The sequence below is a fragment of the Equus caballus genome, chromosome 7, assembly GCF_041296265.1.
Source record: "Equus caballus isolate H_3958 breed thoroughbred chromosome 7, TB-T2T, whole genome shotgun sequence".
Taxonomy (NCBI): Eukaryota; Metazoa; Chordata; class Mammalia; order Perissodactyla; family Equidae; genus Equus; species Equus caballus.
The window spans coordinates 55686236-55712491 of record NC_091690.1 but is presented as its reverse complement, the minus strand read 5'-3'; the positions used below and the strand labels follow the sequence as shown (position 1 = coordinate 55712491).

At 47.3% G+C, this 26256-nt stretch overlaps 2 protein-coding genes across 2 annotated transcripts in view; one reads left to right on the top strand and one right to left on the bottom strand.

Annotated features, from left to right (window-relative positions):
* Positions 1–6680: 6680 nt before the first annotated feature.
* Positions 6681–19384, bottom strand: LOC106783418 (transmembrane 4 L6 family member 1-like). Its single transcript, XM_014741636.3, has 5 exons — positions 19214–19384; positions 10999–11064; positions 9314–9459; positions 7096–7282; positions 6681–6930 (listed from the first exon to the last, which is right to left on the bottom strand). Exons 1-5 carry the CDS (start codon positions 19382–19384, stop codon positions 6910–6912), a joined length of 591 nt encoding a protein of 196 aa, XP_014597122.2. The 3' UTR covers positions 6681–6909.
* A 4747-nt stretch (positions 19385–24131) lies between these two features.
* HNRNPM (heterogeneous nuclear ribonucleoprotein M) overlaps positions 24132–26256 on the top strand; it is a 357001-nt gene continuing 354876 nt past the window's right edge. The window contains exon 1 of the mRNA XM_070273170.1: positions 24132–24136. The gene's annotated coding sequence lies outside the window, so the exon portion shown is untranslated. The remainder of the gene's footprint in view (positions 24137–26256) is intronic.

Genomic DNA, 26256 nt, shown 5'->3' with positions numbered 1-26256 from the left:
GATTTGTTTTTCTCAACACTTATCAGCACCCAATAAATATACTGTTTATCATCCACTTCTCCTTACTAACAAAAAGCTCCATGTGGGGAGGGACTTTATTTTGTTCACTAGTCTATCCTCAGTATCTAGATAAGTTCTTGGCACATAGTGGACGCTCAACAAATATTTATGGAAGACTGAATAAATAATTCCAAGCCAACTTCTAATTATGTCAGTCTAACGCGTGTTCGGAGTTCATGCTGATCTTCAAGCTGCACATTCTAAGGCTTCCCATTTCATTCATCCTCCTCCTATCTGGCCGGGGGCTACACATTTGCAGTTGTATGCTGCTCACACCTGGCAGGATTTTCTTTGATTTTGAGAAGCATTCCTGTGGTCAAAGGCCTCAGCCATTAGAATGGGCAACATTATCCTTTTCTTAACATTTTTTTAAGGATTTTTTATTTGTTTTTTCATTTTTCCTTCTTCTCCCCAAGGCCCCCCAGTAAATAGTTGTATATTTTATTTGTGGGTCCTTCTAGTTGTGGGTAGTTCTCAGAATGGCATGATGAGCGGTGCTATGTCTACATCCAGGATTCCAACCAGCAAAACCGTGGGCCACCAAAGCAGAGCGTGAGAACTTAACTGCTATGGCACGTGGCTGGCCTCTCTTATCATTTTTAACCTCCTTTTGTAAATCTCTACTTTTCTTTCAATTGTAAGGATGCTTCTCTTAATAATCTTCATAAATTCTTAAAACTATCTGAGCATAGCAATGTGCCCCAACAAAGTGTCCAAGGGCAAATGACTGCTCATACCAAGTGCTGGGCAAGGGCACTTTGGCTCCAGAGTTCGGCTTTTTTTGTGTGTGAAAGTTCATATATCGTAAGTTCGCAAATAGAAGAGCTTCTCTACTCCCAGGTGTGCATAGCGTTGTGCACTGTTTTAGTCACCTGGCCTCCTTCATGTGCCTCTCAGAGGCCCTGAGAAGCCCTGCTTCCTCCCTTTGCACCTGCTCTTCCCTCAGCCTGGAGTGGCCTCTCCTTTCCACTTGTCTGGCTGAACTCTTCTCCTCCCGAGGCCTCCCTTACTGCTCCCGCCAGCAGCACGATGCCCTCTGGTTCTTTCCTCTGTACTGCTCTTATCTCTTCAACGAGGCTATAAGCAGGGAAGGAACCCTTGAACTTGGAGTCAAAAGTTCAGCTTCAAGGCTCATATCTGCTTCATCTTGGGCAGCCACCTCTGAGCCTCAGTTTCCTCCTGGGTGAAGTGGTGATAACCATCTGTCCCTGGACAATGTGACTGTCTGAGGGCCAGGTACAATCATGTTGGAAAAGAGCTTTGGAAATGATTCAGCCTATGCAAAGATCCCAGACACTGTCATTATAGGACGTTTTTGTGTTATGCTTGTAAAGGAAAAAACACTCATTGTTTTCCTTACCCTGCTACATACAATACTCTGAACGCTTCTGTACACTGGTTACCAAATGAGTGGGCGTTTTTCCCACACCAGGCAATTCTGTGACACCAGCTGTGCATCCTACAATTTAACTCAATTCTCACACTACCTGGAGATAGCATCAGATCCCACAGGTTAAGGGCTCTGGCCCACAAGACTGCCCCTCCCCTTGTTACCTGTGCTCCTGACTACCTGCTATGAGTCAGAGGTGCCCATGACCCCTTCTCCGGTTGCATTAATTTGCTAGATCGGCTCACAGAACTCAGGAAACCAGTTTACTTACTATTACCAGTTTATTATAAAAGAATGTAACTCAGGAACAGCTAGACGGAAGAGATGCGCAGGGGATGTACGGGGAAGAGGTGCGGAGCTTCCAAGCCCTTGCTGGGCGCACCGCTCTCCCAGCACCTCCTTGTGTTTATCAACCGGAAGCTCTGTGAACCCTGTCCTTTAGGGTCTTTATGGAGGCCTCAATGCATAGGCATGATTGATTAAATCATTGGCCATTGGTGACTGAACTCAACCTCCAGCCCCTCTTCCCTCCCTGGAGGCTGGAGGTGGGAGCGGGGGCTCAAAGTTCCAATCCTCTAATCCTGGTTGGTTCCCCTGGCAACCAGCCCCCATCCTGGGAGCTTTCCAAAAGTCACCTCATTAATGCAAACTCAGGTGTGGTTTGAAAGGGGCTTGTGATTAATAATAAAAAAACACCTTTATCTCACTTAGGAAATTCCAAGGGTTTCAGGAAGCCTGTGCCAGAAATGGAGGAAAACCAAAACATCTATTTCTTATTATAAATCATAATATCACAATGCTGCATCTGGAACAGCGTGGCCCATACTGAGAACTTCATTTAAACCCCAGCTGATGGGTGGTGAGGAGCAGAGTACATTTTGACTACAGTTGCAAAATGAAACTCTGCTCAGAATTGGCTTTATTTCCTTTTGGGAACTTCCATGTCTGGGCCAGGGTGATGAAAGAGAGGAAGAGAAAAAGAAGGAAGCTGAGTTTTTGAAGAGCCGTGCATTCAGTCTGTATAAACTGCTTTGTATAATTACAATTCCTGAGCCCCTTTGCAGATTTGGAACATTCACTCATTCATTCGCTAAACATTTAGTGACAGCCTATTATGCTCTGGGCACTGGGGAGACAGATGAATAAGGTGATCTTGCATCACAGCCGGGTCGAGGGATCCCGACATGCATGTGGACAGCAAGATGGGTGCAGGGACGGATATACATTCAGGGAGTGGAGGGGGAACCTAGTTCAAACCAGAGGCATGCAACAAATCAATTATTCTCAGAGTATTGTTTGTATGGAGGGTAAAAGGGTATGGGGGCATGTGACAGCGTGTAGTAGGGCAAGAAAACACCCAGTACAAAGGAACCCATCAGACTCTGCTGTTGGATTCCTGAACCCATGTTCTTGGTCACTTTAAGGCTGAAGTGCCTTTTTATCAGGGGTCAGGTGGCATGGCACTTGTCTCTGTGACAAATGTTATTTCTTTAGACCCCCTCTCAGCAAACTGCCTTGGAGGAAAAGGCCAAATCTGTGGATAAGGCCACTGCTCACTACAGAGAGGCAATGATACTCAGACACAGGAATAGCTAGCTGAGTTTGTCTCCAATATGGGTGATTTGGGGGTTAGCTAGACTGCTGCTTGGCTAGGTTCGGAGGCTAAAAGGCTTTTAGTCAAGGAAAGCCATTTTCCTCTTTTTTTTTTCTTTTTAAATAACAATAAATTTCATAAAATTGTAAATTTAAAACAAATTAGTTTTTAATAAATAATAATAATGAGCACTGGCTGTGCCCATTGCTAATAGGGTCTCATTGCTTCTAGCTCTCTCAGCAAACAGAGCTAGGAAATAGATGTCTGTATAATAACCCACGCCTATACACACACATCTGCATTTTGGTGACTATCCATCTGTATCCATATTAAGCCAAAAATGAGTTTATAGCGATGTTCTTGACTTTAATCCAGGACTACATGGATTTTCTAGCCCTGCCTCCTTGCCTATCTGTAACTTCTTTCTCCAATAGTGAGAAACCTGGCCCCCACCATCCACCATTCAACCCCATGATACACGCACAGCAGTTTCACAATCGTTAACTCAGACCTCCATGAGAAACAACTGTAGAGTGCAGTGTTTATAGACAATTCTCTTTGACTTTAGCCTTAGTTTTTTAGCCAAAATAACTTTTTCTAAATTTTCCAAAGCTACTCAGGTTAGCTTCATTTTTTTCCCTCCACTCCCCATACTGCTTCTCCCTCTTTTAAAATTATTTTCTGCCCATTTGACTCGGAAGAAACCCTAAATGTTGGTTTGCCAATGGGCCTTTGAACCACGAAGTCCCTCTGAAGTTGGTGTCAAACCTGCAAGAGCGTGTCATCAGACATGACAGGCAGCTAAAGTCTTCTGGCGGTTTTCACAAAATGGCAAAATCAATGTTTTCACACATCTTTATCATTATAAGAGTCATTCTGGCTTATTCCAGAAAAGGTAGAAATTGTTATACTATAGCAAAGCGTAAAGAGTAAAATGGAAAGAATTTCTAAAGTCACTCCGGGGAGCTATTTTCTTCCCATTTCCAACAGCGTGTGTATCATATTATACAAACATAGCTGTATCCTGCAGTAAAAACAATTTAAAACATTCAGAATATGTGTTTGGGGAAAAAAAAAAGTCAGTCAGCTCTGGCCTGGAAAACATGTGGTTTCTCTTGAGAGTATAACGAATTCGAAAAGATGAGATAGGCTTGAGGCCACGGAGATTGACGGGGAAATTACCACCTCCCTCGTTTCTGCCTCACAGCTGGGCGCTCGTGCGCTGAGATTTTTCCCTCTGCTTCCACCCTCCCTTTCTTCCAGAACCGAGAGCCCTCCCGTCCCTCCTTTCTCCAGGCACTTTGCTTTGCCCACTGTAGGAACTCAGAAAATAATTGTCATCTTGCTGAAGAGTAGACCTAAGTCAGCCTCAAAAATCAACTGTTTCTACTTAGTTTCAGGGAGCTCTTTTCTATTTGGCAATAAATACTTTTTTAGTGGGTTAATCATGAATCATTTTATGGTCGGCCCCACGTTTCAAACGTTGGTGGCGCTCTTCCCGGTCTCCAAAGCCCTTGATGGAGCGCGTTCGCCTAACCCTGCCGCCTTTACGAGCTGGGGCCCCGCCCCAGGGCAGCTCAGCACCGCCTCCGCCCACTTTATTGGCCGCCGAATGTTTGTAATTTGGTGTCTTTAACAGCGAGTTCCTTTTACTCACCAAAGGAACAACCACAAGAGGGACTTTTGCTAGACGCAGAAAACCTTTCTCCTCCCTTGCTTCAAATTCATCACTTTACACACAGGGTATTATAATGGGGAAAAGCTAATAAAACTTTTTGCTTTGGATTTTTTTTTCCCCTCCCAGGAAACAGGATTGGGGCCACACAGAGCCATTCTATCTGGTGGACCGACTCTTCTAGAGACGTCCCCTCCCTAAGCCCAGTTTCCTCACCGGGGATGACAACCTCAGGGCTGTCAAGGCTAAGGAACAATCTCGGGTCCTATCGCAGTGTCGGGCTCGTACATCTCTCATCCGGGAATTGTGTGTCTGAGCGCGTGTCAGTGGAAGAGCTAGAGGGAAGCTGAAGAAACAGTCTGGCTGAGCAGGGCAGTTGGGTGTTCGTGACACCTGCAGGGCGGCGCTGTTCAGCTGAGTAGGTTGTTCATGCACAAGGGAGCGTGTCCAGATGAGTGATGGGGCTGAGCTGCAGCCTGCGCCCTGCTTGCCTGCGCCCTGGTCGGGGACTGTGTATGAGCTTCCTAGGGCTGCTGTAACCAGCTACCACCAACTGGGTGGCTTAAAACAACAACGATTTACTCCCTCGCAGGTCTGGAGGCTACAAGTCTAAATCAAGGTGTCCGCTGGGCGCTGGAGGCTCCGAGAGAGAGTCTGTTCCATGATCCTGTCCTCCCTTCTGGTGGCTGTTGGCCATCTTTGGCATTCTTTGGTTTGTGGCAGCATAACTCCAATCTCTGCCTCCACCTTCACATGACCTTGTTCTTCGTGCACGTATTTCTTCTCTTCTTATAATGACATGGGTCGTGTTGGATTTAGGGTCCACCAGAATCCAGTATGACCTCGTCTTAACTAACTACATCTTCAAAGACCCTATTTCCAAATAAGGTCACATTCTGAGGTTTCTATTAAATGTGAATTTTGGGGGGACATTATTCAACCCAATACAGACAGGCTGCATCAACCTGGAGGAGAAGGTGCCTTTTAAACATTTGCTCTATTTGCCAAGCTGTAGCCTCTGCTTTTTTTTCTAATTTGTACACAGGCGCCATATGGGGCAGCAGAGGCCCTGGATATCATCTATGGAAGCAGTCAGGTGTATGGGATCTGTTAGTTTGCAAGCTTCCTGAGGCAGGGACCCTCCTGGATGCCTCTCTGGGAACTGCCGTAGCTTGTACAGTAGATTGAGTTCTCAAAAATGTTTGTTGCAATAACAGTAAAGAAGCCTGAAGAGAAAACTTCTAATTCCAGCTATTACAGCAAAACTTTTTTTTTTTTTTTTTTTAGCACAGGTGAGAAATCCTTAACCTATTTCATCCCATATTTTTCTGCTTCTCTGGTGGTTTGGAAAAGTCTCTTGGATTCTCATGGGTTGAGTGAGGTAGTTTCTTCCTCATCACTGAGTCACACAGTATTTCTCAAAGGATCTTCCATGGAATATTAAATCTATAAAAACTGTTCCAGGATAAAAGGGTTTGGTCATCAAATAAGACTGGGGAATTGTGCATTCGCCTGTTCTCTTCCTGGAGATTAGCAATGCACATTGGCTTTGTAAAGGTTCTGACAAGTCCTGCAGTAAAGAAACCTATTAAAGTTTCTTTAATCCAGTGTATCTCAAATTAATTTGACCACGGAGCCTCCCCCACTGCTTTTTTTGTAAATGAACAGCACTTATTACAATCCTTGGAACCAGTGTCTAAGTGATAAATTTTGAGACCCGCTGGAGAGTGGTGAAGAATATAAGTGTTGGAACCAGGCTCAAGTTCAAGACTCAGATTCGCTGACTTTGGACAAGGAACTGAGCCTCTCTGAGCCTGAATTTCCTCATCTGTAAGAGGGCTTTATAATGCTACTTGCTTTATAAGATGAACTAAGATAACGTAGATACAGTGCTTAGGACAGGGCCTGCGATACAGTAACAACTGAATACATTTAAGCATCTATTATCATATTATTATTTTAAAAAATTTTATTTTTGTACAGCCCTATGATGGCTTACATCATTCTTAGAGATCAGTTCAGGGAAACAGCAATCTTGATTCTAGCAAAGGTCAAAACTGTGGTCCCTTTATAAAAATCTACCCTGGTAAGAAAGTTGGGAGCTTTTTTCTCAGCCTCTCGGAACTCCAGTCCTTCTGAACCTGGGCAACTCTCCTTCGTCTCTCAATCAGCTGTGATTTCTAAGGCTGGTCATAAGCCGGTTATGTTCACCTGGAAGAAAATTAAGCTCAAAGTGATGAATGAAGTTCTACGTTTCAAAAGGCATTTCCTAGTGACTGGATTACTCTGGGAGTCGGGGGTTGGGGCAGGAGGGAGATGTGAGGAACAGGTCAGGGGGAAGTGACTTGAAAATTCCCGGCTTCTAGAAGCACTGACCTGTCCTTTTCGGACACAGGTGCCACAGAAGATGTCACAGAGTCCACTGATGACTTGGCTAAGGCAAAGCACAGCTTCCACCACGCCGATTCCCAGGAGGATGGAGAACAAGACTACGTTCCAGAGGACGATCTGCTCAGGCTCTTGGCAGGTGGCCCAGGTGGGCTGGTTGAATAAGTAGCTGTCCCTGCCAGGACAGAGGAGAAAACTAGCCTGGTTTTGAGAGACCGTAAAGGAAGGGAGCTGCTACTTGTAAGCATGTGAGAAGCACTAGCCTAATGCAGGAGACGACAAAGCGCAAGGGTCTTACTGCTCTCGTCTTCATAAAGACAGCAGATTCCTTATTGCCCATTGGTGGGAGCGTTGAACACACCATCTTTTGCTCTAATAGCCCAACATCTCAGCAAGGCACTAGGGTTACAGACATTGCTGCACAAGGGAGCATATGAAGAAGAGGGAAATTGTGTGACATGAGATTTTTACTGCTGTAAAGGTTTCGGAGGCAATAAGAAGTGGTTAAGAGCTTGGATTCCCAAGTCCCACAGACTCAGACCCTGATTCCATTTCTCTCACTAAGAAGTTCTACATAAGTTTCCTAAATATTTCTGTACACCAGATTTCTTATATGTCCAATGGGGTTACAAACAGCATCAATACCATAGAGTGGTTAGGACGATTACATAAGATATTAGCACAGTGCCTGCTATACATTTGAGTTACATCATAATTATTATTGTAGAAAGAGGAAGTCTAGAGGTGTCGAGCAGCTGGCGAAGGCTTCACAGGGAAATCTGGAGTCACCTGGCCTTGAAGGAGGCAGCAGCAGAGAGGAGAGCAGTGAAGTGTAAGAAGAAACAGCGTGTAGGCAAAAACCGTAAGGGAAATTTGGAGTCAGTGTACCAGTTGGGCAAGGAGAAAATGGAATAGGTTTTCAGGCTGTATTTCATAGGGCCATCTATTATTTGATATCTCTGCCTCTATCTCTACCTTCACCCATAGCCATATCCGTTTCTGAGTTCCCAGTGAGACTGCAGGTTCCTTACATGCAAAGATTTCTTGGCCTTATCAGTACTTTTACATTTTACAAAAACCCCTTTGGCTAACCTATGGCAAAAGGATTGAAGGGCAAAATGGAAGTGGGATGCTTGTTGGAGGGCTGTTGGAGGAGCAGAGGCAAAGGGGCATTGGAGATTTGGGATGCTGCCTCAGCGTGGTTTGATGAGCTGTGCCATGTCCGCGCCCAGGATTCGAACTGATGAAATACTGGGCCGCCTGCAGCAGAGCGCAGGAACTTAACCACTCGGCCACAGGGCCAGCCGGGGCATTGGAGATTTGGAATGGGGTGATGAAAGACTAGGTGAAGAGCAGTGGTCGGGTTCAAGATATGTTGTCGAGGTAGAATTGACAGGATTTGGTGGTGGATTGAATGTGGGAAGTGAGAAAGAAGAAGAGTCAAAGATGACACAGGTTTTAGGTGCCATCTATTGGGATGGGGATGACTGAGAGAGGAGATATATGGGGACATCACGGGTTTTGGACATATTAATATTGAATGGTATACGATGTTCAAGATGAAGTTTCAAGAAGGTAATTAGATGTTTGGGTCAAGAATTCAGAAGAAAGATCTAGGCTAGAGAATGATATTTGGGGATTATTTACATAGATAGACAGACAGTTCTGAAAGCTTTGGGGGTGGGTGAGATCTGCCAGGGAGAGAACAGGAAATGGGAAGAGAAGCAGGGTCTTTCTCAATCAATGGATGCTGGGTTTCTTTCCGTATTCCTTTAGGAAAAAAACATGTATCATAGGGCCCAGCCATTCAGGATATTTATGCAACTTCATGTTTGGTAATTAAGTCTCCCCAATTAGATTGTGAGCTCCTTGAAAATAGATGGATTGTGTCTTATCACACCAGTACTAAGCAGTCCCTCAGCACATACTCAATTGAGTTTAATAATTGGGGCTAATGAAGTCAAGGTATTGTATTGAATATCTTGGGTGGACTGCTTAAGTCATGGGCACTCCTTGCCTTGGCCAATCACCTCCTAGAGATTGTTGATTTTGGAGCAGGTATGGAGAGAGGAACAAGACCCTAGGTATGAAGGGAAGTACCTGGCCCCATTGCTCGATAGTCAATACCAAGAGCACACGCTCTTCGTGGTCATCAGCTGTATCATTAGATGTTGGACACTGACCCAAGACCGTGAATGCTACTCACTCCAGGGTGTTGTTCCTGAAAGGGTAGGTGTAGTTTCCATTGCCTGTATCACAGAAGGGGCCACTGAGCAAACCCAGAGAAGAAATGACCACACAGTACAGAGCCCCAGCAGTGCCCTGTGTGGCCAGAAGCACAGGGAACAGCATCTGCAATGGAACAGAGCCAGAAATTCAGCAATGCAGAGGGAGGTGGTGGGAAGTCAGGTTTTTAAAGATGCATCCCCTGAGTTTTCTGGCAAAGTGAAGAGGGTCTGAATCTTCTCTTGTACATGCTGGCCTGGGTAGTTGTCCTGGTTTTGCTTCTCAAATGTACAGAAAATGAGGTACTAGCGCTCAGAAGCCCTCTGCCCATTCGTCTGCCCCAGTTGCAATTTGAAGAGTGAAATTCTCCACTAAAAAGCTGTGAGCTGGAAATGTGACTTATTCACCACTAAACTTCCAGTGCCTACACACTGCCTGGCACATAAAGTAAGTGTGCTGCCAGTCTCCTTACCTGCACTCATGGCAGACATCAGTAATTGATCCCAGCACTCTTCCCCTTCAAGCCTGGGTGAAGTCTCAGAGTCCTTCTTAAAGCGGTGTGACTGATCAGTTGGTGTTTGTGCTCTAAATGAGACCTATTTGCCATCCTGGTGGTGGGTGTTCAGTAAATGTTTGTTGTATGGTTGGGTGAGTAAATGAATAATCGTTTTTCTAATGCCTGAGTCAGAAACCAACACAGGGCCTTGCGCTGTGTACAAACTCCGTAAATATGTGTTGACTGGATGGGTGGGTGAGTGAGTGTGACAGCGAGGCAAGTGTCAAGGAAAGGTGACCTTCTGGCATATTAGCGCATTATTGAACCAGGGCAAAGCTGAGGGACTTGTTTCTCTCAAAGCATGAGTTTTTATTCCTGACACATCCATTTTGTGCCTTTCTCACCACAGGGAAGGAGAGAGGGGGATGGCTGGAGCTGAATGGAATGAGTGACTCAGGGAGCACCTTGGAGATGGTCCTCAGGCGACTTGGGGGCTGAGGTCTCTGTGGAGAGTCTGATTGGAAGCTGTAAGGGTTGGGAAAGGCAAATTTTGGAGCAGACAAGAGAAGTGAGATGGTGTATGAACTAGAAATGTAAGAGTAGTGGACAGCTTGCTGTGATTGGGGACAAGATCAGGAACAAAAAATAAATACATAAGGGATGAACTTATAGAGTGTCAGCCTTCTGTACTTCACCGGGCCACTGTAAGAGAATATCTGTGACAGTGTTTCTGAGAATACAATTTCCAATGTCCTTTATTGCTTGCATACCAGTTCTATGTGTTACCTCACTGGCTGCTGGGGAAATAGGAAAGCCAAAGGATGAGAGCGTCCTTGACCTTCCCACTGACAGACAGGCAGGTAGAAACACAAACAGCCAAACCCCAGCCGGCTGGTCTACCAAAGCTGGTAGGCTTTGTGTCCACAGCAAATGGCTTTCTTTGCACGCTCACCAGGTTCATTTTTCCTGCGATCTCATGCAGCAACCCCGTCTCTGTTGGCTAGAACCTTGCATAATATCACTGCACTCTACAAGGAGGGTATTAGAAGTACTAGATATTGGTCAATAGTCTATCCTTCGAAGAGAGAAAGCACACAGCCTAGGAATACACCCTTTGGGGGTGAGGGTGGGTGGCAGCTTAAACATTCTATAGACCCCACAGTACCTACCCCACATCTGTAAGCACAGCAGCCGTCTCCATCTCCTCTCAGCAACATTAGCGCTGGCACCATCACCTGTGGCAAAGAAAATGCTCTTGTAATAAAAGGAATGTTACCTTTTGGGAATAAAGTTTTGATTGTGTCTCTATTTAACTATTATTTATGTCTAATGATTCCTCATGGCCTGTAGGATACAATGCAGGCCCTGGACATTGTACATGAGCCCCTCATGCCTTGGTCTTGCTCCGCCACCAGAGCCTCGCCTCTCTTCCATCATTGAGACCTCCTGACACACCAGTCTATGGCTCCTGGCGTAGACCCAGGACTTTCCTGCCTCTGGGCCTTGGAATAAGCCCTTCATTCTTTGCCATCAGGTAAACTCCTCTTCACCCTCAAAAGGCCAGTTCAAATGTTATCTCCTGTGGTAGGCTGAACAAATGCCCCCCAAAGATATATTCCCTTTCTAGTCCCAAGAGCGGTGAATATTACCTTATAAGACAAAAGATATGCTTGAATTGGGATTTTTTTTTTTTTCCCCTGAGGAAGACTGGCCCTGAGCTAACATCTGTGCCCATCTTCCTCTACTTTATATGTGGGACGCCTACCACAGCATGGCTTGCCAAGCGGTGCCGTGTCTTCACCCAGGATCTGAACTGGCGAACCCTGGGCTGCCGAAGCTGAACGTGCACACTTAACCGCTGCACCACCGGACCGGACCCTTAAGTTGGGGTCTTAATAGGAGGAGTTTATCCTAGATTATCTGGATGGGCCCTAAACGCAATCACATGTGTCCTTCTAAGAGCGAGGCAGGAGTTTTGAGAGACAGATACACAGAGGAGAAGGCAGAGGCAGACACTGAAGATGGAGGCAGAGACTGGAGTGATGTGTTCATAGCCAAGGGATGCCAACAGCCACCAGAAGCTGGAAGAGGCAGGGAATGGATTTTCTCCTAGAACCTAGAACGTGGGGCCTTGCCAATACGTTTACTTAGAGCTTCTGGCTCCGGAACTGTGAGAGAATAAATTTCTGATGTTTTAAGTCACCAAGTTTGTGGTAATTTGTTACAGCAGCTGTGGGAAACTAACACCTCCTCTTTGTAGTTTTCAGTGACGTCCACCAGGCAAAATGAATTCTTCCTTCCTGCCTGCCAGTCTGTCCTTTTGCTCTGAGCACTGCATTCTCCTTCTCCCCACTAGGCACTGAGCTCTGGGTCAGCAGCTCTTCTCACAGAGCCCCACACAGATTCAGGACCCCATAATACGGTGGTCACGTTTGTGATGACATTCTCCCATGATTCTTCTGGCAGTGTGGGGTAGGAGAAAGAACACTGCCAGGATAGGGCCATGGTCCAGGAACAAGAAATAAATACGTGATGGATGAATGTAACTTTATGAAAAAAATCACCTCACCTGAGCCATGGTCGGTAAATACATTTGCTGATGCAAGCATCTGGGAAATCCCCAGTTGTCACCAAGATGACCAAGACTTACCCCGGGGAATGCATGATTGGTATGTGGTCCCTGCTAAAGATGATTGTTATCTACCCAATGTCTTCTTTCACCTGATAGTCTGAGGTGGGAGGTGCAAACCCACATGCCTCTAGAGGCTAGGCAGGTACTTTTAAGCAAGAAAAAGTGTCCTGGTGTAACACAATAGGGAGCGGTGGGGACTGTGGGAAACTGGAAGGGGCACACCCCTCCTAAAGGTATCCAATTCACTCGAAAGCAAAACAAACCGACTCTGCACAAAACAAACTTGAGTCAACTCCCAGCTGGTTTGCAAACTTGGTGGAGCCTTGATGAGGGCTAGGGCAGTTAGAAGGCATCTAGTAGAAGGAGAACCATAGTTTTAGGACTTGGCAGTGTGTCCACTGTGCTGGGGAAGAGTGTGCTGAGCTTTCCTTGTGATCAGCTCTCTCTCTAGTGGAAATGAGTGCATCTGACCACCACAATGCCCTAACACTAGGTACAAGGATGATTTAGCACCCCCTTGCTCCAGTCCTCTCAGAGCTGCCATTGTGCAAGCACCAGCCGGGAGCTAGGCTAGGGACTGGCTCCTTTCTATGCCATCTCACACAGTGCTCATCATAACCATAGTGGGGGGCTACTATTGATAGCCCCATTTTACAGAGGGAGAAGCTGAGACTTAGAGAGACAAAGCGGGTTGCCTAAGATCTCGCAGCTGGCCTGCGGGAGAACCTGGTTTCAAACCCAGCTCTCTTTGGCTCCCACCACTCTGCATGCCTCTTCCCATGGAGTCAGGGGAGAGGAGGTCCTGCATTTTTTTTCTCTTTTCCTGGCAGGAGTGTTTCTTCTTGAGATAAATACAGTGACATTTTGATTTATCAGTCAAGCTTTGATGAGTTTGGTTAGTGTGGTTCAGGGTCCTTGAGAGGTTTTACTTTGTGCCCAGACAAAACAGAGTTCCTGATCTGCAATGCTGCCCATCAGACCATGGCCAGAACTCACCGCACAAAGGCACTGCCTCTCTGAGCTGCCACTGTCCTCTGTCTTGGGCATCTTTTAAGCGTCAAGAGATGAGAACCCAGAGATCTGCATTCAAATGTTGCTGTGCCATACACTAGCTCGATGACCTGGATCTAGCTTGGGCTTCTATTTTAAATCTATAAAGTAAGGGAATTACAATATTGACATCTAAGATTCTTTCCAGTTCAAGAATTCAGTTCCGAGATGTCTTCAACAGAGTAGGATTTTTGCCTTTCAATTGGGAAGTTTGCTGTGGGAGCCTTTTCTTGCTCTAGGGGCAGAGGAAGTGAGAGAGGAGAGGAAGACAGTTATTAAGAGCCTGCCAGCCCTCTCCTTCCCTTTTCTGTCCTGGTCTCCTTATTTTCTTTCCTCCAAACGCTGATATGAATTAGGCCAAACAGCTGAATTCTTAACCCCAAGGGAGAAGCCTATTCAAAGATCAGAACTGCTGATGCTTCCTGCAGACCTCATGCAAATTACAAAATGACTGTGTGTCTGAACTGTTTTATTGCATGAATAAAGCACATTAAAGTTTTCTAGAAAAGCTTGACTAGTATGATGGGCCTGTGTACTTCCCACTTATTCGGTGAAACATATTTCTTTAAATCAAGTATTTTCACAAAAATCTCAGATTCTCAAAGTCATCTGTAGGCAACTAAGTGCTGGGAATCAGAGCTGACAAGAACCTCCCAGGTGGGAAGAGATGGTCCAGGACCCCTGGCTTCCCTGGAGGGATGACTCTGGGCAACTTTGGGCCTCAGGTCCCTGTACACTTGTATCCCGAAGACAGTGCAATGCTCTCTCTTTTGAGTTTCTTTTTCTAGTTCTGATGGAGCCTTCTGGCACCAGGAATTACTGATTCTTCTGTTCTTATGTTGGGTCCTTGGTGCCCCAAAGCTGCCCTGAGTCAAATGGGAGGACCAGTTGGAGACTTTGTGTGGTGTGGGTACAAGTTTGGGGCTGACAAATGAGAGCTGTTGGAACCGCCCTAGAAGAGTGGGTGCTGAGAGTCTCTACAAGCACCTTGCGGGGAGCAGAGCTTGGTACTTAGAGCAAGCCAGGCTCCCAGGTGGGGGTCAGAATGCAGTGGACAGGATTGTTGTAACTTGATGGCACCTGGTTGCACTTCTCTCCTGCTTAAAAAATTCCAGTGGCTACTTATTTCTCTTTCTAACCTCATTTCCCAGACTCTCTGCCAAACCTCTTTTACCTGGCTCCAGCTACAGCAGTTTTCTTGCTGGTCCTGGAACTATCAAGCACGTTTCCAGCTCAGGGCCTTCGAATGTGCCGTTCCTTCTGCTTAGAATGCTCTTCCCCCAGATATCAACATGGCCTATTCTTCACTTCGATTAAAGTGGCTGCTGGAACACCACCTCCTCAGATGGCACTTTGCTGTCTATCTATTCCTCTTCTCTATCTTCTTTCTAGCACTCACCATTTGATGTTATATTACACAGTTGGCTGTTTGTGGTCTTCCTCTTCCCCCACTGGAATGTAAGCCCTAGGAGAGCAGAAATTTTGCTGTTTTTTTTCGCTGCTGTGTCCCTAACGCCTAGAACAATGCTAGCACATAACAGGTGCTCAATAAATATTTGGCAGGGGAACCACTCAAAGGTCAGAACTGTCTCATCAGCATGGTATACAAAGTTATACGGAATTTTGTCCCTGCTGGTATTTGAACACCATTTCCTATCACTTCTTCACTGAAGCAGCTCTGGCTCCAGCCACACCAGGCTGCAGAGTTTCCGTGAACGCCTCTGGCTCTGCGCTGCTCCTATGCCTTTGCACAGACTGCTTCCTCTGCGCGGAGCGCCCTCCTCCCTTCTCCGCCTGGTGAGTGCCTACTAATTCTGTACAGTACAGCTCAGACACCTTCTTCTCCGAGATGCCCCTCTTGGTTCCCAAAGGTAGAGTTAATTGTTTCCTCTTTTGCTGACCCCAGGCCTCCACTGGAGCAGGGACTCACCCCACGGGGCTGAATTATTGTGTGTCTGTCCATCCATCTCCTTGGTCTGAAGGAGCATAGGAACCGTCTCTGCTGAGTCCGGCAGACTCCCACCTATTTCAGCCCCTCTTTCCCCAATCAGGCACCTGCGTGATCTCAAACCACACCGTTAACTAGTCTTAAGCTGTCCCTCCTAATGGTCTTGCTGAGTCTGCAAACGATATTGCTGGAAAATAGTCATTAGTTACATATGAAAAGAAATTGCAGCTCTGTTTCAGTCCCTGGAGGACCCCGTTCGATTTATGGTATGCTTGTCCCAGATGCCCAGTTTTAAGCACAGAAGCCGGACCAGAGTTCCGGGTTGGCCTGTGGCTCCATGAAAATAGAGAGCTTTTACTCTTGGCACTGACTTTGCTGAGACAACAAGCTTGCTGATGTCACGAGGCTGCTTTCCAGCAATAATAGGGGGAGGCTGCAGGGGACCCCCTGACTGGGGAGACGATGTGCTGCTGGACATGTCTGTACCCACCGTGGCCGTGACTGCTGGAGAAACTCAGCTCCCGAGTGGCTGTCAACCTGGTGGGGAGAGAGGGGAGGCCATGACTCACGTGGCCCTGGTTTTCTGTTTCATCTGAACAGCAGCACTGTCTGCAGCAGCTCTCCCAGGCTCCTGCACGTCTTGTTTCGCCAGGACATGGTGTGGGGCAGGCCTCTGCTGGCTCAGCTTCCTGCTTCCGTCTTTCCCCGTGGCCTGCACTGAGTGTGCACATGCGGCATCAGACGGTGGAGAGATGGAGAGAGAACAGGCTTTGGACTCAGACAGTGTTTAAGTCCTAATCTGCTCCGTGCTAGCTGTGTGGCTGTGGTCAAATGACTGAACCTGCCTGGGCCTCATTTCCTCACCCGTGAGATGGAGATAACAATTCCCCCTCACAAAGTTGTTACACGAAGCAAATGAAATCATATGTGTAAGCATTTAATACACTCTAAACCTTCATGCAAATGCCCGTTACAATTACTATTAAAGGGCAGGACTGTGAATTCTGGTTTTATCCCCTATACATCCTTAAACAGTGTTCTGCATGGAGCTGATGCTAAATGAGTGGTTGTGCCTGTTACTGCCTGCAAATGTCCCTTGCGGCATTTGACGTCTTGTGCTGGCCTTTCTTGCACCAGGGCGGCGGCTCGGCCTACTATCCTTTCCTCCTCCTTTTGGAGCCCAGTTCCTCACCTGCACTCATTCCTCAGCCCTCTGCAGTCTGGAGCCCTGTCTCCCCGCTGGGACTGCTCTTGCCAAGAACCCCCAGGCCCCTGCCTGTGCATCAGATGCTTCGTGTCCCTGCTGCTGTAATTGACACGGCCACTCCTCACGCCTTCTTGGAACTTTCTCCCTCCTCAGCTTTTCTCACTTTCCTCTTTTCTGCTTTGCCTATCTCTCTCCAGCTGTTTTTTTCTCAGTCTCCTTCTCAGGCTTCCCCCTTTCTGCATACCTCTCAATTTGCACTGTCACCTGGGTTTTGACCTGGGTTCCTTTCTCCTCTCATTCTGTTCATGAGCCCTGGACAAATCCACTACTCCTGGGGTTCCCCGTCCTCTCAATCTCATCTGTCTCCTGGTCTCTAGTCCTTGCTCAACCATCCTCCGATCCCTCAGGGGGATGTGGAATGGAGTTCAACCTCTGCCTCCCTCCCAGCTCCCCCAGAGGTCCCTGCCTCAGAGAATGCCCCTCCATCTCCCTAGGTGCCTGGGCCAAAATGCCAGAGCCAAGCTGAACTGCTGTTTGCTGCCCCACTACCCCCATTCATAGGACTCCAATGCACTCTCCTCTTCCAATCCCACAGCCACTGCCTCAGTTTACCCTAGAGCCAGGCATGTGTAAAGGTGTAGAGTGGACACTGAAGACTGGCTGAACAAAGAATGAATGAAACAGAAAGGAAAGAAAGAGGAGAAGGAGGACCTGCTCATCGGTTTTTGCTTTATCCTGCCTCAGGCACTGGTTTGGTCCTGTTTATTTTAACTCCATTTCGCTGTGAAGATCCAATGTAACCATCTTTCTGGGAGATCCTGGAGGTTTTGTTGGAAAGCTGGAGCGAGGGTTGGATGAGCCGGCTGGTAACAAGGGATGCTCTGGAGACAGGGTGTCTGGTCCCTGCCTGAGCCAGGCTCCACTCTGCTCTCCTCAGACCGTGGAATGTTTTCCCTCTGGGTCACTCTCTTTCAATAAATGTCTGAGAGCCTGCTATTAGGAAACTAAATTTCCTCAAGCTGCTTGATTCCTTTCAATAGCTGCTGTATTTACTCATGCACATCTTAAGAGAAGTTGGGTGCTGATGTTCCTGTATGTTCTGCAGATGACGAGAGGGAGGATAAGTTAGGGAATTTCCTTGGCGGTGGAGCTGAGAAATGCAGACCCAGCTGGCAGAAATGAGCTGGGTAGGTGCTTGGCTGGATCTGCGGAGGTAGAGAAGCTGGAGGAGCTGGTAATCTGAGCCAGGAAAGAGGACAGATTGCGTTTTACTGGCTGCCAGCTGTGTGTGGGGCGCGGTATAAATGTTATCTCATTTAATGTGCTCCACCTCCTCGTAAGATGGTATGATTCTCCTTTTGCTGAAGCTCAGGCAGGTGGCACGGCAGGTCAGGGGCAGACTCATGACTTGAGCAGGGTCTGTTAGACTCCTAGGTCTGTGCCGCCTCTCAGGAAGGGCTCTGAGCTGAGACGGACGACCTTTGCCGAGGTGTTGCTGATCTAGATGTGCTTTTGCACAGGAAGACCCAGCCTCTGCCATGATGGGAGGGGCGGTTGTCACTGGGTGCAACGTGAGACATCACTGCATCTACTACGGGGTGGGGAGAAGAAACAGGAAGGGAGGTGATCACCTTTTTCTAAGGGTCCTTTATGCACCGTGCATTCATCCGTCTGTTAGCTGAGCACCTACGCAGTGCCTGGCATCACATAAACAAAAGATTTTTTCATAAGGGAGCACTGGATACCCGGGAGAGGAGGAGCCAAATGAAAACAAAGGTGGAAAGGAAGGAAAACACTCAGTGTCTACCTCAGGGGGTAACAGACTACAAACTGTGGGCTAAATCCAGCAGGATGTCTGTTTTTATGAATAAAGTTTTATTGGAACATAGCTGTGCCCATTTGTTTCCATATTCTCTATGGCTGCTTTTGTCTTATGACATTAAAATTGAGTATTGAAACAAGAGATCACATGGCCCACAAAGTTGGAAATGTTTACTATTTGACCTTCTCAGAAAAAGTTTGCCAACCCTGTAATTTTGCCTAGGGAAGCTTGGATGGAGCTACACAATTTATTTTTCAAGATGTTCATCTTGAAGCCTGATGAGCCTGACAAATACTCAGTTTTTGTGCTTTTTATAATGTGTATCTTTCACACAATTAGCAGCCAGGTATTAAGCTTAGTCTAAGCTGACACTTTGCTAGGTAGTCACTTAGAGGGCAAAGGTGGATGAGATTTGGGTTCTGTTCTTGAGGAGCTCACAGCCTGATGGGGGAGCCAGGCACATAAACAGATACTTGCAGCGTGATGTGCCGAGCGCCAATGTAGAGGGTGTTTATGGCCCACATGTTGTGGGGTGTGGAGGAGGAGGAGCCAGCCATGCTCTAGGAGCCCAGGGAAGGTGGCCCCAAGATGAGTTGACTGCTCTGTGACTTGAAGGATGTTTACTATTTGACCTTCTCAGAAAAAGTTTGCCAACCCTGTAATTTTGCCTAGGGAAGCTTAGGGATGCCCTTCAGTTGAAGGAGGTAAGGTAGCCTCATTCTTACCAAGAGTCCAGCTCCAAGAAAGCCGTGGAAAAACCACACCAAGTCTGTGATCTTGGCCGGCTCCAGCACCTGGCCATTGGGAAAGTACAGCAGGAGGTTGGCAATGATGGCTGCGGTGGCTAAGGCCAAGAGCAGCATGCCCGTGCACCTGGAGCCCGTCTCAGAGCACATGCTGAATCCTCCCTGGAAGGGAGAGAGAAAACAACCAATACCAGGAAGCTGCCTGCTCCAGCCACTGCAGCGTCGGGAGAGAGTGCTCGGGCCTCAGAGCCCCAAGAGCAAGCTGCCGAGCCCAGCTCTGCCACTGGTAGCAGTGTGACCTGGGGAGCTGCTTGACTTCTCTGAGCCTCAGTTTCCTCTGCAAAGCAGAGAAAATATTGACCTTGTAGATGAGGCTGGCATATGGACTAAAGAAAGTATGATCAATGTGAAAGCATCTGGCTCATAGTAGATGTTCAATAGGGTTTCTTTAAAGGGCTGAGGGAACTGAGGTAATGTTTAGGAAATTGCTGTTACCCTGTTCTGGCTTTCATCGGCTCCCAGAGGAATTCCCCTAGTGATTATGAAGTAGGTCTCGGGTCCAACCCGGGCCCCGCCACTTAGCAGCTGTGTGACCTTGGGCAAGTTATTTAATCCTCTCACCTCAATTTCCTCCTCCGTAAAATGGATCTGACAAGAACACTCACCTTGTGGCATTGTTGAGAGGATAAAAGTAAGATAATACATAATACATTCTCAAACAAGGCTCTCGGTGTGTGGTATCTGGAAAGTAAAGAACCAAGGGGACTGGAATCATCTTGGCCTCTCATTTTTTTTCTGTGGAAAATTTCCTTTTTCACTATCTTTGTCAATTGAGTTTATTGAGCCTGGAGATTTCTGAGAAGCCAGGATGGAGGCACATGGAAAGAGGGAAAAGTTTTGCATCTTATTTTTCTCTCTGCCCTTGCTGCTCCTGAGCATAAATAGATTAGAGGAAACTCAGTATTTTATTTGCTGGGTGAAGGAGGCAGGAGAAGCATATGGGACGTGCCCCTGTGATGCGAGGAGGCGGTCCTGTTTCCAGTTAGGTGGCGCTCTCCTAATGCCCCTTTGTGCCCATTCTCGACTCAGATTCATGCTGAGATTGCTACTGGGCTCAAAAATAGCAGCTCATTAACTTCACTAGTCCCCAGACACAGAGGCCTGGTGCCACCACTGCCCCTTCCCATGGGGGAACCTGGAGCAATTTGCAGAGTCAGGGACCTCTCTTTGGGAACAAACCTGAGAAATGTCCGGCCTTAGCTTTCTATGCCCAGAGAAAAGTCAAAGTTATTAAGGAACAGTGGCGTAAGCAGGATGATAATGCTTGGGGTCTTATTTCTATCTGATATCCAAATTCAGGGCTGCAGAAAGCTGATGCCTGAATGGGACTCGGCCCCTGCCTCCTTTGTCGGGCTGAAGGAGACTGAAACTGCTGGCATCGATCCCCATTATGGTCACTGACTGTAGTGATAATGAAAATTTAACACTTAACAGGAAATAGTCTTTGATGATGGGCAGTAACAACACATACAACTACTGCTTCTTGCTCCAGGCACATTATAGACATTGTTTCATTTAATCTTAAAGAATGTCCCCATGAGGGAATAGCGTCATAGCTCCAGGAGGAAACAGGCTTATAGAAGTGAAACAAGATTCCAGGGCCTCCCAGCCAGTGAGTAATAGACCTGATACTCACATAGGTCTGCTCATTTCCACCTCTAGTTACTCCCAGTTGGGGCAGATGAGCAGGAGCTGGGAGCACTGAGAATCCAGGGCTGTTGAGCCTTCTTATATCCTGTAAAAGGTCCAAAGCCAAAGCTCCCTGTTGCACCTTGACACCTCGATGTCACAGCTCTTGTTGCAATCGACACAGTTGGGCTCGCTCTCCAGGAGAATTGCAGAGCTCCTTGAGAGGAAGGGAGAGTGGGTAGGGACTGGGGCCATATTTAGAAAGGGGGACCATGCAGCACCCAAGCCTGGCCTTCATAAAACTGTTAGAAGCTCATAGTTCTCTTGGGTCATAGCAGAGGATGTTAGAGCTGCCAAGGACTCTTGGAAATCCAGTCCCATCATTTCCCAGGAAGCACAGCCCCAGAGAGTTGAAATTACTTGTTCAAGGTTATGTAGTTATGTAGCTGGAAATAGTAGCAAAACTAGTCGCAGTCATGTTCACAAGTATTATCTAAATTTGATTCTTCAATAGTCTAGTGATAGAGACATGATTATTACACCCATTTTATTCATTTGCTGCTGGACGTTCTGAGGCCCAGAGAAGCTAAGGAACTTGTTTGAGGTCACACAGCTTGTAATGGGGCAGCTCGTCTTCCGAGTCTATCCAGTTCCCACAGCTTTTGGCCTCAGATTGCTCAACAGGTGGGAAAATCACAAGCCCTTGAGTTCCTTGATCAAAGACTTCATATCAAATAATCTGCCGCCTGCTCCCCATATATTCATATTCATACTTGTCAGACAATTATACCCTAAGTTTGGGTCTGGGCAGTGTGGTTGCTGCCCTGAGGATTTTAGGCCAGCTGGGTAGCACCAGGCTGTGGGGACTTGCTTTCAACACCAATCCTCCCATCCTTAAGCAGAAATACACAGACATACCCATCAACCCAGTACCTGGTCTGTGGGGGTTGGGGCCCAGGCACACTGGGCAGCCTCTCCTGGGCAAGGCACTCCAGCCCAGCCCGGCCGGCAGTAGTGAAGGGGCCCTGTGGGCCGTGTTGCAGTTCGAGAGAAACTTCTAGCTCAGCTGCCAGAAGTTTCTGCGAGGGCTCTGGATCCTTCCACACTTCAGGAGGCACGAGGTGAACACAACAGACGTCAGACAGCAATAAGTCCCAGGCACCCACCTTACAGGACAGTTCAGGCATCTAACCACCGTGGATCACTCTTTTGTGAAGACCCCTCGGCGAGGAAGTCCCTTATTTCTTTAGAGGCTGAAGTCTGGAGACTTTCCAGGCCCCTCTGAGGCCCCTCAGTGCAACGGCTGGACTCTGAGAGGCACAGGGCTCCCGTCTTCCTGTCTGGCCACACCTCTCTCCTGCTCACCCCAGGCTAGGCAAAGTGGCTCAAATTCCCCCAATAAGAGCCAACACTGCCTTCCCTGCCAGGAGGCCCCAGGGGAAGGGCCCAGTCACCGAGCCACAAAGGCGCAGTACTTACTGCACTCAGCTCCTCTCTCTGGGTCGCTCCTGATAACCTCTGAAAAGTCTCCCTGGCAGATGTGTTTCCAATGAGCTGAGATGGAAGATGGTGTGGGGGATGTGGTTGCTCTGGATGTAGGCAGGTAGGGCAGGCCCACCAGCCCTGTGTGAACGCGTGTAGGAAAGGCCCACGTTATTGACTGGGGGTTGGAGCATCACCTTGTCATCGTATCATCATCTTGAAGCTCTCCTGCTCAAGATCCAGGGCTCACATAGGTGGGGAGTGGGGTCTCCTGTCTGTGCTTTTAGTTTCTGGCTGGACTTGGTCTCTTGGCCAGCCGGAGAAAGGGATTGTCAAAGGGGCCTCTCTCCCTTCTCACCCGTCCCTCCCTCCCCCGAAGCTGTGATATTAATGCGCCAAGAGATGGATGAAGTGTAACCACTTGGGGCCACAGCGCCAAGAATCTGGTTACCCAATCACCCCGTGGAATGAGCACCAGGTGGCTCTGCTCCATGTCTAGCTCGGCTTTCCCAGTTCACGACCAATGGTGGATGCGGGAGAAAGCTCTCTTTGTTTCTGGCCTTGCTGCCACCCCTTCCTGTCCGTGAGAACACATTTCCCATTAGTAATCTACCCAGTTTTATTTTTCCTACACGGTGACCACCAGTGTGTTGCTAAACCTCTGAGAAAGTGGAACTAAGTGATTCTATAATCAGATACCAGGCTCCCAAGGCCTAACTGTATCCTAAGTTGTAACCTATATTGGTAGCAAAGTGCTTTCCTATGCTGTACCCAGACTGTCCCCTTGACAACCCCAGGGGGGCTGTCAGGACGATATTGTTTTTTCATCATTGTGCAGATAGGAAAATAGGATCAGAGAAGATCCAACCTGCCCAAAGTGGGTGGAACCAAGAGAGAAGTCAATGTTCTCATTTTTATGTTCTTCCTATGGCATTGAGATGACCTTCCCCTCTGGGCTTTCCCACCAGAGTACATTCTGGGCCCTCAGGCATCCCCCACACTGCTTGTTACCTACAGAAAGTGCCTGGACGTGCTGCCCTCCATGGAAGGTAGCCCTCAAGCCTGGGAGGATAACTTTTGATAAAGATGTGACTTCATCTGATCCCCATGTCAGTCTGATAGAGGTGGCATCTGGAAGATTTCCTCTTTAATGCTGCCAATCATCTGTACTATTTAATGCCTTTTCACAAAAGCACATTGTTCCTGAGCATCAAAAATAAGGCAAACATCCTCCAAAGCATAGCCTTCATATCATTCCCCAAGGAATGTGCTTCCAGGAGCAGACAAGGAGAGATGGAGAAATCTCACTTGCAGTTTGTGAAAACATGGACAGAAGTAACAAGATAAAAATTTCAACCGGGCTGTTACAGTATGTGCGTTATACATAGATACATATACATGCCATCACTTACATTCTTGAATCAAGTTTTCTGATTTATAAAGAGGTTTCAAATACATTTGAAATACAGTAACCCTGTGAGAGAGGTATTCTTTTAAGAGGAGAAACCTGAGCATCAGAGAGAATTAAAAATTGCCCTAGGTCTTACAATGAATAGATAGAAGATGTGGAACTTTAACCCAGGTGTGTAAATGCTTGTTTCACTCACATATGAGTATCGTGCACATACTTACTTACATGTTCATGGGTACTTGTAATTATATATGTTGGCACATGAAACAGGAGGGGTGTCCACAAATGTTCGACTTGTTAAAACATCATGGGGGATGTGCTTATCCGGTCTGCCCCTCTGGACGCCAGAATCCTGACTGCAATAGTGCAGTCCTCTCTGTCCAGACAGTGATCACAATACTTGGAGGGACCTTGTAGAGATAACAGGGTTAGCTGATACCATCATTAGCACGAACACAACTATGCGTAGCTGTAACCGAGTTCTATGTAAAGTTCTCCTACATTTCCAGCTCCATCTCACTAAAGAAGTGACCCAAATGCACAGCCAAGGACATGGTTTCATCGGGGTCCAGTCTGAGCTCCTCTTCTCCCAGGCCCTATAGCTCCCTCCTACATTTTCCATGCTGCTCACATTGGATGCTGCCCAATAGCACGAAGTCTTTGGGGATGACCTTCCTCTGCTGCTTGCCAGCTGTATGGGTTTGGGTTTCCCCATCTCTAAATTGGGGTCATAATAATAGCAGGATTGTCTCATAACCCATTGGGTTGGGGTGGGGGCTAAAGGCTCCTAGTACCTGCAAACCCTATTTATCAATAGAAAGGTGCTGGTCACAAAACACTATGTGACAGTGCCTGACGTGGATTAAATGCTCAAAAAAATGCTACCTACTCATATCACACTAGGGAGCGTGATGACTAAGCCCTTAGTGGGCTCTCTCAGGAGTGTTTACAATCGCCTTTATCTAGGACATTGCCCAGGTGGAGGGCTTCCCTCAGTGTGCCCTGCACAATGCCAGAGCCTGGCCATGGCCCCAGGAACAGCTGCTGGTACTGATGCTTTCCATAGCTCTCTAGTCTGAGTGATTGGTATCTGGATCACACTCACTGTTGCTGTGGGGAGGAGATGGAACTTCCGGGTTAAGATCCAAACTGACAATGGCTGCTGCACTGTGTAGAGCCACGAATTCCAGGACAGCTCCTGAGCAACACGTAAATATCCTTTCCCTATACTTGACATAACCTAAGGGATGTTCTTATTGATGCTATATGGGGTCAGTTTGGGGTAGTGGAATTTAGGTTAAGAGCAGAGACTCTGGAACCAGATTGGCTGATTTCTCATCTCAGCTCTGCCGCTGGGTTGCTGAGTGATCAGGGCCAGTTACAAGGTAGCCTCTCTATGCCTCAGTTTCCTCATCTGTAAAATGGGGCATGATAATAATTGTATCTACCTCACAGGGTTGGTGTGAGAACTAAATAAGCGTATGTGTGTAAAGTACTGAAAACCATGCCTGACATGGAGTAAACACAATGCAATATCATTAAACGCACAAAGCGAGCCCCCAGAGAAGTTCCGGTTTATGCTATAAAGCATCTAGTATTCAGGGAGGGCCCGGTGACAGAGCACTGAGAAGTGTAGCTGAAATGAAAGTGGTATGTTCCCTCCTTGAACTTCATAATGTACTCCATCAATCAGAACAGTTTTAGCCTGTGGCAGAAGCTGCTATGTGATCACCGAAACCTGTGCCCTTTTCCTTCTGGACACAGAGCTAGATTACCTTTTCTGCCTCTCGTGCATGTAGTTGTGGCCATGTGATTACCCTGTGGCCAGTGGAATATAGGCTGATGGAACATGTGCTACCTCCAGGCCTGGCCCATAATTTCTCATGTGTGAGTCTCCATCTTCTTTTTCTCTTGCCTGCTGGCTGGATGCAGAGATCCTAGGGCATGCTGGAGCCTCAGGATGTTTTCAGCTCTACTCCCTGCCCCCACCTCCCAAACCAGATACCTCTGGCTCCCGAGCCTTTGCGGGTGTCAGGGCTGGACTCCACGGGACGGATTCCCGTCGGTGTCCTCCTCTGCAGCATCTAGGGGCCAGCTTCTCCCTTCTGACTAAGTTGGGGACCGCACTTAGGTGTGCTTTCCATCTTCCCAAAATACGTTGACGTCTTCCTGCTCTGTAATCTCCTCTCCTATTCTCTTGTCCTTTTCAGTTACTTTACTGGGTTTCTGGAGAGAGTTTCCAGGAGGGGGAAGAATCAAGCACAGGTAAAATCCTTCATGGTTAAACAGCAGTCCTGTTTGACCATCTTCAGAATGGACGCCGGAGAGGCAATATTTAAAATAACTTTGGAAATAGTGATTTTGCTTTTATTAGTTATTGTTTGGGATTTTTCAGCACAAACTACACATGTGTAAATCATCTGCCTTTAATAAACTTAGA